The sequence below is a fragment of the Eublepharis macularius genome, chromosome 5, assembly GCF_028583425.1.
Source record: "Eublepharis macularius isolate TG4126 chromosome 5, MPM_Emac_v1.0, whole genome shotgun sequence".
NCBI classification, from domain to species: Eukaryota; Metazoa; Chordata; class Lepidosauria; order Squamata; family Eublepharidae; genus Eublepharis; species Eublepharis macularius.
The window spans coordinates 40,435,378-40,453,939 of NC_072794.1; the positions used below are offsets into that span (position 1 = coordinate 40,435,378).

The 18,562-nt window shown below is 38.1% G+C and overlaps 1 protein-coding gene across 4 annotated transcripts in view; it reads right to left on the minus strand.

Moving 5' to 3' along the window:
• Nucleotides 1-17,199: 17,199 nt before the first annotated feature.
• Nucleotides 17,200-18,562, minus strand: part of KCNT2 (potassium sodium-activated channel subfamily T member 2) — a 305,206-nt gene continuing 303,843 nt past the window's right edge. For all 4 annotated transcript variants that reach the window (XM_054981909.1, XM_054981907.1, XM_054981906.1 and 1 more), the window contains 2 exons: nucleotides 17,953-18,037; nucleotides 17,200-17,311 (listed from right to left, as the gene is read on the minus strand). In XM_054981909.1, coding sequence (XP_054837884.1) covers nucleotides 17,200-17,311; nucleotides 17,953-18,037 — 197 coding nt within the window. The remainder of the gene's footprint in view (nucleotides 17,312-17,952; nucleotides 18,038-18,562) is intronic.

Below are 18,562 nucleotides of genomic sequence, written 5' to 3' on the forward strand. Positions count from 1 at the left end.
TATTACTATCGAACTTCCAAATCATCATCCATGGGGTTGCCTGTATTACTGTCGAAAGCCACATGTTCCACCTGCAACACAGTAAAAGCAGTGTGTTTGCATAGGGATAGTGGTGAGGTTACTTCCATTTAACAAAAGCAAGCATATGTAATCATATATCTAATTTCACAGAGTGCGGATGAATAAATCAACAAAACTGAGCTAGGGACAAATAACGGGGGTTTCTCTTCACACCTGAAGGAAGTTCCAACTCTGCAGAAAAATCTAAAATCTTTTAAAAATACATTTATACATATATTAGAAACAACAGCTGAAGCTTTAAGAAAGGAATGGCCCCTGAGCTCCCAGTTGCCATCTTGGAGGTTGCTAGGCAGCAGCCACAACTCCCAGGCCTTGGTTTCTGTAAAGCAAAATCATGGGTGTATCGGGGTAGAGACCAAAACAGGCCAGGAAAAGGTCCCATCTTCTTCCCCTGTAATGTCCCACTGAAGGATGATATGCGGGGGACAGATCTATTGGAAACCACTGGAGACTCACAAAGTACACCACTGGGCCTGGGGCTGGCAGCAACCCCTATACAATTCAGCCAGACTTTTGCATGGAGAGGCTGCCAGGAGGATGGAAGGAGAGAAAGCTGAAGATAGGAGAACAAATAAAGGTAGGTTGTTTGGGTGGGTTGGAAGAAAAGAAGAAAGTACAAAAAGGAGAGAGGCTACAGAAGCTACCAGGGAAGAGAATAAGGAAGCAGTGCAAGAGGATATACTGGGGAAAATGGGATGCCCTCTACAAGTCCTCCTCCACCTCATAACAAATATAATTCAAAAGGAAAATGATAAAAAAGGCACACTTGTTTTGAATCATTTGGAGCTCAGTTATGTTCTTGCACACATGTTGCTTGAACTACTAAGCCCCAAGTATAAGGAGGCATCCCCAACCAAGGTCCTGTTGGAGCAGTGTGGGAGATACTGTTTTTCTGTTTTGTTTTGTTTTTAAAAAAATGCAGCTTCATGGACTTACCCGAAGTTCTTACTTGAAATGACAAAAGGTAGTATTACGAATCGTTGGAAACGTTATGGGTTTACAGTAGTTTCTGGCAATTCCTAGAGCTACCCTCTGTTACTTCCAATAAGAACTTCTGGCAAGTACACTAGGGTGCATTTTTTAAAAAAAGTTACTCCCACAACAATGCTTTCCCCCTCCAACCCTCCTGTGGACTTCTGCTGACTTGTAGCAATTCAATGAAGCAGTTCTTAAAGTAAATATCACTTTAGCTACTTATGCAGTACAGAAATATTCATATGAAAAGCCACTATTTTGTGCTTGTACAGTTAAATAGATTCAAGTGAACCAGAGTGCAATTATTTTTTAAAAACATTAATTCAAAGTGAAAAAACACCTATAGTAGCCACTTAAGAGCACTATTTATTCTCAAAAGGTACTCTGATCTGTGTACATCTTCAAAATTGTTTCCTAAATATTTACATAGCATATTTTTAATATTAAGGGCCAATTATGTTAATTTACAAAATATTTGTCTTGTTTTTAAGGCATATCCATTAAAAACCATATGAAGAGGGTGCTTCTGTCACATATTTTTTCTAATAAAAATTGTATGAAGAGGTACCTCTCACAGGTGAAATTACCTGATGCTGAACAATACTTCACATTTGAAGAGGCATTGGACTGGGACTAGATTGGAGAATATACGGAATCACTAAGTATACTTCAAAAATGCATTATGTTTATGTTGACTTTTATATATATATACCTGTCAGGTTTGTACACTTTTTAAAACAAAATAATGGCCAATAGTATATACAAGTCAGTGGCAGGGGAAGGCCCTTAATATTAAAAATATGCTATGTAAATATTTAGGCCCTATTGTATCAGGATCCTGAGTGTGCCTTTGGGGTGTGGGAGGGCCTCGCCTATCATTCTCCATGTTTGCATGTTCCATCTCCCAGCTGGGATCTGGCTTCCATGCTTCTTCCTGCCTGGGCATTCGTTTTAGTGCTTGAAGCACATTCAGAGAAGGGGCTTATGGCATAATCATGATCATAAGCCTTCTAACATTATGGGGGCAAGTCTGACCGCTAACAGGCAAGAGAGGAAGGCCTGCCAGAGTGGTGACTGGTGTGGCAAGATGGAGCAGGGAGCAAACAGAGTGGAGGAGAGGAAAGCTCAAGGCATGTGAGGGGAAACCAGAGTTGGTGGAGAAAAGGTGGAAAGTATTGCAATGTTGCAATGCCTGCATATGCTCAGAAGCTTTTATGAACTTGGGGCAGTGTACCACCAAATTAGGGTTTTTTTAAAACTAAGATTTTTCTGTAAACCTGGGAATTCTTACAGTTTTCAGAATCTTATAACAAAGATAGTCCTGTCTGCATAGGGGCCAAACTTTGGCTATTTAATATACAGGAATGGTGGAGAATGAATTTTCACTTCCTGCATATGTCCTTATGGGACTCTTGTTTACTTATAATTCCTGTACATCACTGGGATGATATTTTAAACCATGGCTGGCTGAAGCCTGTGCTGTGCCAACCAGAGAAGTATACTGCACTGAAGTTGGGAAAAGTACCAGAGAACCTATTGATTTATTCCAATGAAACACATCACATTTGGAACATAAATAGAGCTTCAGATACTCTATGTGGATACTTCTTTGTTTTGTAATTACTAGGAATATCAGCTGCTGTAATGACACATTGTTCAGTTTGAAAATTTCTTGTGGCTAGAACTCACAATTAAAGCAAGCTAAGAGAACTTATCAATGACAGTGGATTCACTAATTAGGCCAATTGTGTGCTATATTAATGCCTCAGTGTCAGAGTTATTTTTATGAATATGTTTCTCTTCACGACAAGAGCTTATGCAACAGACCTCTTGCTGTGAAATCTGTTTTATTTAGAAGGAAATTGTGGATGAAAGGGACAGTCTGATAACATTTTGAAACTTTTTAAACTGTGGATACACAAAACCATTTGCCTTGAGGTAATTTAACCACGGTATGCATACATATAACCATTTAGGTAGGAGCCATGCTATAAGGCAAGATGGTTGGGGGGGGGAACAGATGGAGAGGTACATCTTCTACTTGCCTCCCTTAGTGATAGGAAGCCCATTTGGAGCACAGGAAAGAAGCATAGAAGTTCACTATGTGAGGCAGACTCTGGAAGACTAGAGGAGGACTTTGTTCTCCTATGTGACCAGGCAGACTGCTTTCACTGCAAAGTAGGAAGGATACAGACAGAACCTTGGTCAAAGATCCAGAGGAGTTAGCCATGTTAGTCTGTAGTAGCAAAATCAAAAAGAGTCCAGGAGCACCTTTAAGACTAACCAATTTTATTGCAGCATAAGCTTTCGAGAATCAAGTTCTCTTCATCAGATGCCTGATACAAACTGGTCAAATACAGAAGAGGAGGGGGAGAGGGGAGAGAAGGAGAGGAGGGACAAGATGCAATTAGGGGGGAGGCAACCAAAACATTCCTTTGCTAGTAAATGTAAACATCTCCTTTTGGTGTGTAGTCAGTTTGCCGTGTTAGTTTGCAGCTGTAAAAGCATCCAATTTCTATGTAGTATAAGCCCTCGATAACCACAGCTCTCCCTGCCAGATGCATCTGACAAAGAGAACTGTGGTCCCTCTTTTGACTATTACCAAAGACTTTTTTTGCATTAATGCAACAGGAAACTTTGGAAGATGTGTGGAGAATGCAGAATCCCACAGGTAGACATTATACATTTTTCTCCGTAAGGCATTCTACCCTATCACGAATCGATATGATCTGGGCCTCAAAGGACTTAGTGCTTTGGACTAAGGATGTAGAAATAATGCCCATGGTAGGCTCAGATCATAACCCAGTAATGTGGAAGTTTGGAAAAAGAATTAAGAGGAAAGGATGGAGAATAAATGAGGACTTGTTACAAGAGGGAGAAAATATGGAGATGTTGAGAAGGGAAACTAAATTCTTCATACAGCATAACATGAATCGAGAAGTACCAACCAACAAGGTATGGGATACATATAAAGCAGTAATTAGAGGCATACTAATGGAATTAAATGGAAGAGCTCGAAAGAAAAGAGAGGAGAAGAGACAGGAGATTATGGAAAAAATAAAAGCAAAAGAAATACAATTAAAGAAAAGACCAGGGAAAAAGAAAATCTATCAAGATATTAAAATCCTTCAAGAGCAGTTGACGGCAATGAATAACAAAGAATTGGAATGGAATCTTAAAAGAATGAATCAAAAGTCGTTTGAAGGTGCAAATAAACCTGGGAAATACTTGGCATGGCAATTGAAGAAGAGAAAGGAGAAAAAGACAATAAATAAAATATGTGAGGACAATAAAGTGCATCTGGAACAGACTGCTATAAGTAGAGCTTTCTATAAATTTTATGCTAAATTGTATGACAAAAAAGAAGTGAATAAAGATTCAATAGCGACATATTTGGGGAAAATTAAGCTTCCAGTAATCTCGGACGATTGGAGAGCTAAATTGAACAGTGAGGTAACAGAGGAAGAGATAAGGAAAGCAATACAGTCAACAAACTTGGGGAAGGCGCCGGGACCTGACGGACTTACAGCTAAATTTTACAAGGTAATGGTCAATGAGCTGGCATCACTTTTAAAAGAAGTGATCAATGGTGTTTTGAGAGATCAAAGAATTCCAGATACCTGGAGTGAAGCTAATATATCATTGATCCCTAAAGAAGGACAGGACTTGACTAATGTTAAAAACTATAGACCTATTTCCTTACTTAACAATGACTACAAGATCTTTGCGAAGGTCTTGGCAGAGAGATTAAAGGGATGGCTATCCGAAGTTATTGGGGAAGAACAAGCAGGTTTTTTACCAAACAGACAAATTAGAGACAATCTAAGGACAGTTATAAATGCTATTGAATACTACGATAGGCGTTGTGATAAGGAGGTTGGTTTCTTCTTTGTAGATGCTGAAAAAGCATTTGACAATTTGAACTGGGACTTTATGTTTGCCACTATGGAACAGCTACAAATGGGAGAAAGATTCATAAGAGCAGAGAAAGAAATTTACAGAGACCAGAGTGCAGCAATTGTGGTGAATGACGAGTTGACTAAAAAACTGATTATTGGCAAAGGTACTAGACAAGGTTGCCCGTTGTCTCCACTGTTGTTTATTTTGGTTTTGGAAATTCTAATGATACAGATTCGAGAAGACAATGCAATCCGTGGAATAAAGATAAAAGACTTTTCCTACAAGGTCAGAGCATTTGCAGATGATATAATGTTAATTGTGGAAGATCCAATTGAAAACATGACTAAGGTAATAGAAAAAATTAAAGAATTTGGAGACTTGGCAGGTTTTTATGTAAACAAAAAGAAATCAAAGATATGCAAAAATATTTTTTTTTTTAGAAAAATTTTTATTGGGTTAGGATCAATTATTTATACATTACAATCAATTCTCCCATTTTCCATTTCTAACCCCCTCCCTTTCCCCCCCTTTTTTGTTGACTTCCAACAGTTTTCCAACCCTTTGTCCCTTTTCCCTTACTCTTTTTAGATTCCTCTATCTAACAAATATATAATCTCCCATTTATTCTAAGCAATACATTCTTAACTATTTTTAATACTCTATACCCAAACTATGAGTCATTATTTCCATATTGGATAAACAATTTATCCCATTTTCCATAATTCCGATTTCAAATATTTCAATAAATCATGAACCATATAAATCATATATTCATTTAAATCAAACAAAAAGATATGCAAAAATATGACTGAAAGATTGGATGAAGCTGAAAAATCGCAAACTGCTGGCCTTAGAGGGATATAAAAAATTATTTGGATGGCATGCATACTTATGGTATGACAAAGTAAAAGCAGATTCTATGTTTTTGCACCATTACATTCGGAGAAGCCTCTTCTCAACTTGGAAGAAGTACAAAGACTACCTGCAAGAAGGAATCCCCTCTTGGGTGGTTCCATATGAAGTAATAGATCCGAGAACGGTTGATAATGAACAACAGTGCTTAACGTACAAGGAGATAACGCGAATAGAACTTTTAAAAATAAGAATAAGGACGCAACAAGAGTTGTCTCCAAATTATGACTGGTTTCAATATAGACAAGTTAGAGATCTTTATTACTCGGACTGTGTGAAGGGAGGGATAAGAATGGAGAACTAAGATTTAGAGAAAGCAATTCTACAAGAAGAAAAAAAAAGGAAATCTCTAAGATATACAAAGTACTGTTAAAATGGTATACGGAAGATGAAGTAGTTAAAGTGCAAATGGTGAAGTGGGCTATAAATTTTAATAAAGAAATAACAATGGAGGCGTGGGAATATTTGTGGAAAAATACATTGAAGATTACGACATGCACCAGTATCAAAGAGAATCTCTACAAAATGATTTATCGTTGGTATTTGACACCAAAGAAAATTGCACTAGGGAACTTGAACACATCTAATAAATGCTGGAAATGTAAAAAGCATGAGGGATCTCTGTATCACATGTGGTGGACTTGTGAGGTAGCTAGGCAGTACTGGGGGGAAATAATAAGAGTAATGAGTGAGATTTTACAATTTCAAGTTAGTAAGAACCCAGAACTCCTGCTACTGAACTTGGGAATGGAAGATATTCCAGCACAACACAGGACATTGTTATTCTACATGACAGCAGCAGCTAGACTCTTATATGCGCAGAAATGGAAAGTACAAGAAGTGCCAACTATTGAGGACTGGATTTACAAATTGCTGTACATGGCGGAGATGGATAAAATGACAAGAAAATTGAGAGATCTTGACCCGGGACAGTTTAACACGGACTGGGAGAGGCTGAAACGATATTTGGTGAAAAAATGGGAGGTGGGAGGACTGTGGCAGTTTGATAATTACTGAAATATAACAAAAGGAGAGGGGAGTGACTATACCGGGGGGAGAGAGTAAAGTGAAAAAATTCTAAGCAATTATTTTATTTGATTAGTATGAATAGTTGGGTATCAATAGTGTTACTATCATAAGGATTATAAGGATAGAATTTAATTAATTTTTTTTTATGTCAGCAGATAACTGTACAATGGAGAATAAATATACATTAGCATACATAATATAGGTCTAATTGATAGACTTTTGCTGAATGTGTACATGAATTGTTTGTTGGATAGTTTTATAATGGAGAAATTAATTAATCAAAAAGGACAAGACATGTAAAAGAAAGTAAAGAGTATCATATAGAGTACAAGTCAAATTGATTGATTTATAATAAATGTATGCAATGTTTATAGAAGTATTTGAAGTTATGCATAAAGAGGGACAAATTGTTTGTCCCATTTTGAAGTACTTAGAAAGAGTAAGATAGAGTACAGAATACCAAAATGATTATTATTATTATTATTGAAAAAGATAAGTTAAGATTGTCATACTTTTACCCATTTGGGAAGGAAATTAGAGATAGCACTATGTTACTATAGATAAGCTTAGAAGAGTTTGAAAGTATGTTATAATAAGTACAATAAGTTTGAAATGAGTAGAGGGAGAATAGACAAGGGGTTGGAAAACTGTTGGAAGTCAACAAAAGGGGGGGAAAGGGAGGGGGTTAGAATTGGAAAATTTAAGGGAATGTGATTGTAATAAATTCTATATGTGTCTAATCCAATAAAAAATTTTATAAAAAAAAAAAAAAGAACTGTGGTCCCCGAAAGCCCACACCAGGCGTCACTGGGCTCCCCCAGACCACGCCGCTGAAAAGGAAATCTGTTACCTGTGATAATGTGATAACCATTCATAGTCTCTATTCAGTCCCAGCTTGACAGCGTCAAATTTGCATATGAATTCCACATCCTTCTTAGCCTGTGTTCAATAGTAAAAAAAATGTATGCACGTAAACATAAGCCCTGACTCGGATAGCTCAGGCAAACTCGATCTCATCAGATATCGGAAGCTAGGCAGGATCAGCCTTGGTTAGTGATCGGATGGGAGACCTCCAATGGAGCCAAGGATTTCAGAGGCAGGCAATGGCAAACCATCCCTGTTAGTCTCTTGCCATGAAAACCCCAGCAGGAGTCACCATTGGTCAGCTATGACTAGATAGCACTCTCCACCACCACCATTCATATATATGCACAAATGTGTGTGTGCGTGCACATACACACACACATAAGGAAATGTGAAATTTAGACCATTGATACTGATTATTTTTGTGTCTGATAAAGGGCTGTTGATAAAGGAATCAGGATCCCATGGATGTCTTTACTGGGTGTAAAAACATTGCACTGGAACATGGAAAGCTAGGGAAGAGGTTTTTCTTAATTTTAAAGAACAGGACCATAAAGGAGAGGGGACCCAACACTGTTACCCATTACAACTTATTGTATGACACTGTTTCTGGGTTTTTTCTCTTCCAGGGAAGGCTTCAATATAGACCGTCAGGCTGAGAGTGAAAAGGTTGAAAGAAAAGGAGTATAGTGAGGCAGAAAGGGGGAAGGGTTTATTCCCCCTCACCTGTGCATTTTTGTAAAATAAAGCCATAGACTGACTCAACCTCACTTGACACACAGGAGGGGGAAACACACATACCAGTTCATACCACCTTGTATGCACTGGGAAAGAAAGAATTTTAGTTGTCTATAGAAAGGGCATTTTATTTTATTTTATTTAAGTTACACTGGGAAATATTTGTATGGAATTATAATTGCAGTGGAGAAAGTAGAGACAACTTTTTCTACCTCTCCCATAATGTTAGAACTTGGTGGCACCCAATAAAGTTGATAGGTAATAGATTCAGAGTGGAAAAGGAAGTGCTTAATTACTCAATGAGTAATTAAATTGCGAAATCCATTGCCAGTAGATGTTGTGCTGACCACAAGATTGTTTTAAAAAGGGATTAGACAAATTCATGGATGAAGGTCCATTAATGGTCAGTAGCTATAATGGGAGTGTCTGTGAGCAGGGCACATTTCGAGCAGAAATGTGCCAGAACACCCTTCCAGCAGTTCTTCAAAGAGGCCACGAGTCTGACCACCTGATTTTTGGCAATTCTGGGCCTGTTTAGGACTAGATTGGGGCCGAAACTGCCCGGATTGGGGCTGAAATGGCCCGGATCGGGTTGGTGCTAGGTAGGGAACCCTCCCCTGCCTGGCATCAACCTGGTCCTGCCCGTTTTGGTGGCCGTTTTGGGCACTTTTCGGCCGGGATCAGAGCCAAAACAACCCAGATCGGGGCCAAAACAGCCCAAATCGGTTCGGTGTCAGGAGGGTCAGTGCCACTGCCCAGTATCAACACGATCCCAATCTGGGCCCAAACGGACCCAAAATGGCCATTTTGGGCCTGTTTTGACCTAGATTGGGGCTGAAACAGCCTGGATTGGGTCAGTGCCAGAAGGGGGAAGCCTCATTTCCCAGAACCAACCCAATTCCAGCTGTTTTGGCCCCAAAACAGCTGGGATTGGGTCATTGATTTTTTACTAATGATCTATTGAAGAATGGTCCAAAAATACATCTGAGAGAAAAGATTACATCGATACTTATAGAATGTTGCAAGTTCAAAGTTTTGGCTATGTCAACCCTGTGCAGGATCTCAAACTCAAGCTGTGCTCATTCCATAATAATGTACAATTGTTGGCTTTACATAAATGACTCTGGGATCAGCTTGGACAAAGTAATTTTGTATCTGCAGCGTGTGCATGGCGTGAATAAAGTTTTCCTGTTCATCATTATTACAATTATTATTTCTGCTTGCTCTCTGTATGACCAGTATGCTATTGAGAAATTTCTGTGTAACAACACAATGTCTTAAAACACAATCTTATGTGTTGCTGTATTATTAAACTAATGGGCAGAACAGGTAGCCCTGATTACTGTACTGGTTCAATGTCAACATTTCATGATATCAACTGATGCTACAGAAGCAGCCCATTATCAGCTATGGGGTGACATAACGATAAAGATGCAACATGGTGGGTACATGATTGGGAGTTATGCCTTTATAATTTGGAAGGAATTTGGACCACAAAAGATCCCTTTATAATAAAGCAAACCTAACTTTCTGATGAATGGCCTGCTAAAGCTTCATTTCAGTGGTGTCTGTCTGATTTTGGGGGGGAAACCACCAAAAATACTTGATGGAGGGTGCAGAGAGATGAAGCAATGTCGGACGTTTGGATATGCTGACCAACATCATATATGCAACTATCATGGAAAAGTTGTGTAGTGTTTTATAATAAAGCTGTTTGTGTAATTTGGGGCCCATAATAATGATACAATTATTCTAATTTTTAATGAAATCACCAACTTTCCTGGAACATGAAGTGGACGCCACAGGGAATGGTGTTCAGAAAGCCACAGGTGGCATGTCAAAGAGCCACATGTGGCTCCCAAGCCAAAGAGTGAGCATAGTTGGTTTTGACTTAGAGGGAAGGTGGCTCATAGGGACAAACAGTGGCTCATAGGGACAAACTGGATAGTTTAATAAAGGTTTCTGAAATAAATTGCACATTTTTCCCTGTAAGAATAAAAATTAGTTAATGAATTTCTCTTGTAAGACTGACCTAACAAATAGGATAGACTATGGAGATATTGGGTGAGAATTTCCTTAGGTATTCATTACCAAAATAGGCTGTTTTATAACTTGAATCCTAAATAGAGTCTTTATTAATTTGTAGGGGTTTAGGAAGACTAGACTATTTTTTGGATTGCAGCCATAATGAATAAAGAATGATGAAATTTGTTTTCACAGGTTGTGCCCATAAATTCATTTTAAAAAGAAACAACATTACATATTGGAATTGATCACATCTCCATTGGAAGCTGTTTCAAAATAATGAACTCAATTAATGCATATCCTGGACTCTGGTTATTTACAGGACAAGTTCAACTAGTAAGGGTGCCGAAGTCAGTAATTGCCTGGTTTAGAGGTTAGTAAAATTCGGCACATACATGCATAGAGTGCCCTCCCCCCCCCCCCCAAGTTCTTCAGTGGCACAGAAATATTTAGTAAATTTCTGAGCACTCAAAATTTGTGTTCAGTAGGCGAGGTGACTACAGCTGGCTGCACATGCACACAAGGGGTTCATTGCTAACACTTCACTCTTGACAAATTCCATTCATGTGCTATTTGAAATGGAACATATGACTTTTAGAAAAATATGTTACATGAATGGGTGCAATTTCTTGTTCATAATCATAACTCACAAGAATTACATTTGCACAGGATTGACAAGAACAGATCTTATGCAATTGCAGTGTAATTAACCCCCCTTCTTTGCATCCTGTTTACTTCAATAAACAAAGACTTTAAAGCATATTTTATTCGCACTGTGCTTTCAGCAAAAGAGAAGATCGATGCTAGAGTTCATGCAATTAACAATTCTGCCCTAGACCAACTCAAAGAATTCTGTTCACTTGCAGGTGATCAAATCCCCATAAATCACTTTTGGTATCTTTTCTACCTGGATTGATTCTGCATTTTTGCAACTATTTTATGTCCTTGGTCCCAATCTCATTTTCACAATAAGCACCTGTACTGCTTGGAAGAGGAAATGAGAATCCCCCAAGCAGCATGCCTCTGTGACACCATGTTTTGGGGGGTTAGTGGTTTGAATCACAACAGTAATTCCACTGTTAATTTCCTTAACCAACTTTCTCAACCCACAACCTTTTCCCTCTCTTCTCTTGTGTGCTTTTTTGTGTTGTTTTGATAGTCAACCAAAGGCAACTGAAAAATTAGGGCCTGGGAAGAAGGGGATACCGGTGCTGGCACTGAGATTGTGGATTATGTGTTAGTGCAATCATGTCATGAAGAAAACATAAAATCATGCAATCATGTCATGAAGAAAACAAAAAAAACATAAAAAACTGAAGATAGATTTAAAATCATTATATTTTTTTTAAAAAATAAAGAAAATTGACTGTCTCACAGTATACTAAACAAGAAAAACAAAACCTTTCACGATTTTCCTCTTACATGGGATTCCCACATGGAGTAACTCCATCTTGTCCAATTTAAACTAAAATACAAAACAGATGACAGACAGACAGACAGACAGACAGACAGACAGACAGACAGACAGACAGACAGACAGACAGACAGACAGACAGACAGACAGACAGACAGACAGACAGATAGATAGATAGATAGATAGATAGATAGATAATGTTTTTGAATGATGTAAGGACTTACCCATCATGTTTTGCTCCATTCCACATCTCTGCCCACTACACATCAAGTATCTATCCTCATGCTAGCAGGAATGACTCACAGAATGGCAGCGTCCATCTGAGCAGCCTAGGCTATGGAAACCAAACTACGCATTCCAGAAAGCAATGCTTTAAATGTACATGATGCATCATCCCTGTTTATGCACCAATATCATGAATAAGGATAGAATTTTTCAAGGCAGAACTGTTTGTTCCAAATGCTCATTGAGGAAGCTCAGAATGAGTGAACTAACATTGAACTGAGCTGAAGGGTGCTTGCTCATCACTAGCATAAACTGTGAAGAATCATTTTTCTGTTTGAAAGATTTTACAGTAATACTGGAATATAAATTTCTAGTTCTAAATATTTTGCTTATTTCTGTAATCAAATCAAGATCCTTAACATCAATAAATACTATAATACAAACGGCTGATTAGAATCACAACTAAATACAATAGTACTCTTATAATACAATGCAACAAAGTCCAACTGGTAAAAAGATATATACTATTGTATTTCGTTGTGATTCTGTTTGTATTATAGTATTTATTGATGTTAAGGACCTTTATATTGATTTGTATTTGCATCTCTATTTATTTCCTTAGAAATATTTCTTGCACTTAATTAACCCTTTCAGCACTTTATATTTATAAAAATAAACAAAATAATATATTTAGAGATAGAGTAATTGTTCTCTACCCTCTGGCAGGTTTATCCTCCTTTTTTCAATGTCAGTTTCCCAGAGGTTCCCCTAGGTTTGTCTTTTTATTTCTGTAATCATTCAATCTCCATTTGCAGTAACTGGAGGTCATTCTTTTGCTCTCAAAATTATTCGGATTTAGATTTTTCATGGCACGATTTATATGATGAAGGTTGCTCTTTGGATATTGGTTGTACACTATATTTTAAACCAAAGGCCTTCTAAACATGTTTTCTGGGAACTAAGAAGATACAGGATACCTAAAGGTTTGGGTAAGTCCAGGGGAGTTTTTTAAATACTTTTTATATAACAGATCACTTTACCAGATCGCAAAATGCTTTTCACAAGTTTGCCCTTTCAAAAGGCAGTTTATGATATAATATTGTGTGTCTGTGTGCATGTGCTGCGGTGGAGCAAAGCAAATATTTGGACACATGGAGTGAATTGCACCCACCTCTCAGCCATATATGTGAGGATGAAGAAATTTTAAGAATGAGATGGACACATGAAACAATTGTTATAACCTACTCCTTGATTAAGTCTAATGTTCCCCTCTAGATTTTTGAGTGGCTATATTCTTACTAGCGGTCCAGATTCATTCGGTGGTGGCTACTCTGTGTGGGATTCCTGCCACCCCTTGGTAAAACAACTGAATAGTTTGTGCAGTTTCAATGTGGGCAAAAGAGACAAAACACTTCAGAGATTGGAACTTACTGGAAAAGATTGCTGCCCCAAAATTGCTCGATGGCAGAAGCAATTGTGAAGATATCAGGCAACTGATATCTTCTTCATGACTAATGTTGATATCTGCTATCTGCTATCTGCTTCATGACTAAAGTTGCATGTGTGGTTGCGTTCGATCTACGCAACCTGTAATAAATAGTCTTTTATAAAAAGCAGTGAACATCTCATTTCTCTCTTCTTGCAATAAAACTGGCCCTTAAAAGCCTCTAATATCCTACTACTTTTTTGGTGGGGGGGGGATACAAAACAGTATGTGAAGGACCAGCAGGAAATTTAAGAACACATCTAATGGGAAAACGTTCCTTGTAGTGAATGGAATCGAAAGCAAGGCTAGGAAATGAAAGCAGAAGATGGTACCATATCAACTTCTGGATGAATGAAGAACAAAATAAAATGATTATAACAGAAGAAAGTAGGAAATCCATTCAGTTTTATCAAGACAAACACAATGTGTGTTTTACAGTAAATGCCAGAATCTTGGCTATTGCTGACATTTACTGGCAAATCTTAAGATTTTACAAGACTTAGCAGAAAATGCCAGAAATATTGTGTCATGATGTTTGATTTTGACATTTACTCACAGCATTGTAAATGTCCACTGGCAAATTATGGAAATGGGAATGACATTTAGAGAGGGTCGTTTTTTTAAAGCATTCAATTGGCTTTTGTATGCTAAATGTCTGATAGTTTCTTTTATAATCCTAAAAAAAATTAACAGTAAATGTCATTCACCAAATTTGGCTGACCAGGAGCCAAAGAATTGTGGAAACAGATCAGTGAGCCCAAGTATGGATCCTTGCCTATGTGCGTAAACATAGACAAGAGCATTTTAACTTCAGTTGGGAAAACTACCTGGGGGTTATGATGTGAGAGGTGAGATTGGGCAGAAGATGTTACGTTGTAACACTGCAGAATGAATGGACAATGTAAGAAAATGGCTTTTATTTATTCACATATAGCTGATGCATGGAAGGCATAGAAGTAAAGAAACCATGAGTGCCAGTGGCTGGAACAATAGCTGGTTCCTTACAATGAATATTACATCCATTTAAAATGCTGTCATCTTATGCAATCGGCTACTGTCACATGCATGGATAATTTTGCTCAGCAGTTTTGGCATCGGTTTGATTTGCACACACAAACTGATAGCAGCTCTGTCAAACAAGATAGAAAATATATAACCTGTACATGTGATGCTAACAAAGAGTTCAGACAACAGTCAGTATTGCCCCACACCTACTTTTGTTACTTTGCAACAGTTGTGTGTGTGGTAATAAGAACTATCACTTTATTAAAATTCGATGACAGCATTAAATATGCTGTGGGTCCATTCAGATGGGAACTACTTCTGTGTGGGCCTGGTCCCATGTTGTACCATTAACACTGAAGAACCAAACCACTCAGCAGATCCTCATGGGTACTTTTTGAAGTATTTAAAGCATGAAGTGCTTTGCTACAAGAGTGGCCCACACCAAACCAGCTCCCACACCACAACAGCAGGACATGAATCAGGCCATAGTTGTGACTACATCGATCTTATGGAAGAACACCATCACAGTTAATCCTTTGGTCTTATTCTGTCTGTCCATTGAATTAGGACTGTATGGATCATGATATTAAGTACTGAAGACGCGCAAAATCCCAGGAGAACTGTTTAAGTATTAGACAGTTTAGTGTAGGGACAGGCAACATGAGGCCTGTGACTTGGTTACAGTCTCCAAGGCTTTCCCTTCAGGAGAAACTGTTCTTCCTTTTTCTCTAGGGATGGAGAATAATTTTGGAAATGGAGGCGGGTGTTAAAAGCCTCAGCATTTCAGAAATCATATGGTGAAAGCAACCCCCCTCCAAATGTTACCTCAGCTCATCTACCATTTTCCTTCCTCCCATTTTCAAAAGCTTGCAAAAGTTGGGGGTGGGTGGGTGGGTGGGAGGAAAACAGCAGCTGAGGCTAAGCCTGAAACCTGCTTCTGAGGGCTTCCTACATGAGGGAGTTCCTTTCAATATATTCCTGCTCGTGTGAACTCTTCTCAGAAGAAGCCTTTTCTCAGAAGCAGCTCAGAAGTGTTTTTCTGGGAATTCTCCAAAAAAAATCTTTGGGAAAACTCGAACCATTCCAAAATGAGATGGGTAGATTTGATCCATCAGTACTTTTCTCTAGGAATTACTGACTCACAGGAGAATCATCACAAAGTAGCAGCACAAAGCTGTATGGGATTGCAGAAAAGTCTTTACCTTGTAGATCAAAACACTGGGATCGTATGCTACATGTTACATGAATATACCACAGATCATGTTTTCATCTGTACTTATTCCACACACACTCCAAATAATCTTTTATGATTTTGGACTTGCAGTGGTCTACAATCTGAGGGACTGATCATGTTCACATTCACTTAACTTCAGCAATTTTGCAACATCAGTCCATTCACATTTCAGTCCATTCACTGCTGCCTTCGGCCACACTTTCTGTTTCCTTTCTTGAGATGGATGCTCCATGTAGGTTTTCAGTTTTTCAAAAAGCCTGACTTTCTATACTGTCTTTTACCAAGTTCCATGCCTTTTAGTGCATGAAAAACCTAGTCAGGACTTGATAAATAGAGTATGTCCATCCTTATGCAAGGTATAGTATGTCTCAGCAGTCATCGTCACGCAAAATATGTTTCGTCATCGGCCATTCATGTCCCGGCTGTGAAAAAGAGGCCATTTTGTATATATAAAGTATATGTTTCAGAACCATATACAGAACTAAACGGTTGTTGGATTCCATACTCAGGCAACAATACTGAGCTTGTTCTTATTCCCACTCTTATTTGGAATGCAGAATAAAGATATACTTGTCATTTTTTCTCCATGATGCAAATGTTGGTACCCAGCCTTTCAACAGAAAAAACTACAAATCTAAAGAAGTAATCTTTTCAAATAGTCAGGGATTTAAGTTTGTTGACAGAACTGTAAGTGGGCTAGAAAATAAAATCAAAAATTAATGGTAGCTAATAAAAATGCACACTGGAACAGTACGGATTAGTGTTGACGTTTCTTATTTTATGCTGAATCCATGCAATATTTTTCCCTTGAATCCCACTTTTAAGATACCCGGAACTGCATGATTCTCCCTTTGACTGTCAACTTAATTTGTAAATAGAAGTTATATTTCTGAGACAGAGAAATCACAAAGATTTTTAAGAACTGGCCATTCCCCCACAATGGCTTATTAAGGTCATGACAGAAAAATGAAACCATAATACTTCCACATCTCTTTGGGGGGGGGGGACATATTTTGATTCCATATTAGAATCTTTCTTTCACTGAGAATGGATGCAAGCACATCTTTCCATTTTACCACGCTTTCATTACTTCATCCCCAATAACCACCATACAGCTTTGATATTGATAACCATTACACCGCTTTTCAATCAGTCTTGTGATTTCAACAAAAGCAAAGTTTTGTTCGTCAGTCCGTTATGGCTGGTCTCTTATAGGTCTACACATAATAAATTCATCTTTCCCTCCAAACCTAAATTTCAAAACAGCTATTTGTATAAAAGTGTCTTTTCATCCATGATCTTTGTGATGTGTCAAAGTTGTGTTTCTTCTCTTGTGTCTTGTCCAATAGCATTACAGAAGCTGTTTTTCCTGCTGGAGGCGCTATTTGGAACATAGGACAATGGATCTGGGCGGATCAAGTATCTAAAAAAAATATCAAAATATCAAAATTCAGACATTTTAGCCTGACACATCTCTGAAATTAACAATTGTTTGGTCTTTCCTCAAATTGTGAATCACCTCTTGCATGTCCTGCAGTCTCTGATTTTGTATTTTATAAGTGAATGCCTTATCTTTTCTAACATTATCCTATGAGCTTAGCATGACATAGTACAAGGCTGACCTAAAAGAAGAAAACAGTTGGTCACTACCCATACCACTACCAATACTCTTTGTCAAAGGAGTAATGCCATCAGTCTTATTAACAAATTCCAATTTTGAAATTTTCAAACCTTTAAATCATGCTTCTCAAATGCCACCCCAGCTCTGTGACTATTTTACAGCTTGCATTTTTGCATATGTTATAGCATTATGCACCCTGGCCTGGATAGCCCAAGTGAGCCTGAACTCGTCAGATCTCAGAAGCTAAGCAAGGTTGAACTTCAGATTTTTTGAAACTTGTATTCAGATTTCCTTTTATAACACCTAATGGGGGAGAAATCGCTCCAGTGAAGGAAACCATACCAGAAAGCAATCAGATACAAAAGAAAAAATAAATAATCTCTACTATATAAAAGTGCAAACAAGAAGCTTGAGGGATGTTATCTTTTGTGGTTTCAACTTACACAACATCATTCAGCTCCAGCCGAGTGTCTGGTGAAGGATTGATCAGGATATAAGAAAGGGTGTTTTGATGATCATTCATTTCATCTACAGAACAAAAATACACACAGAGAAACAGAGATGAAAGTTTGTGTCAGATCACCTGGTTCAAATAAGACTATTCTGCTTAGATCTAAGGTGGGTCATACTAAAAATTACCTCCATTTTATTCAGGATTTTTTTAAGAGAAGAAAAAAGATGGGACTGGGAGAAAGGGAGGAAGAAGACAAGGAGAATGAAGTGAAAGAAGAAATATGTCATTAAAAAGTGGATCTCACGTTACAGAATGGGCTTATCTACTAGGTTAGATAACGTTCTTTGCGTAAGATGAGCCCTGCTAGATCAAATCAATGATCTAATGAGTCCATCTTTCCTCCTGTGGCCAAGAGGATGACCAGAAGGTCCACAGCCAGGGCAGAGAGACCAAAGCCTTCTACTGCTGTCACCCCTCCTCACTAGAGATGGGCACAACTGAATTACAAACCAAAATTAGTCACAGACCTGGCTGGTTTGTGGTTCACAAACCAGGGGTTCATCAGAGCCCGTTTCTGACGAACTGGGATGAACTTTAGG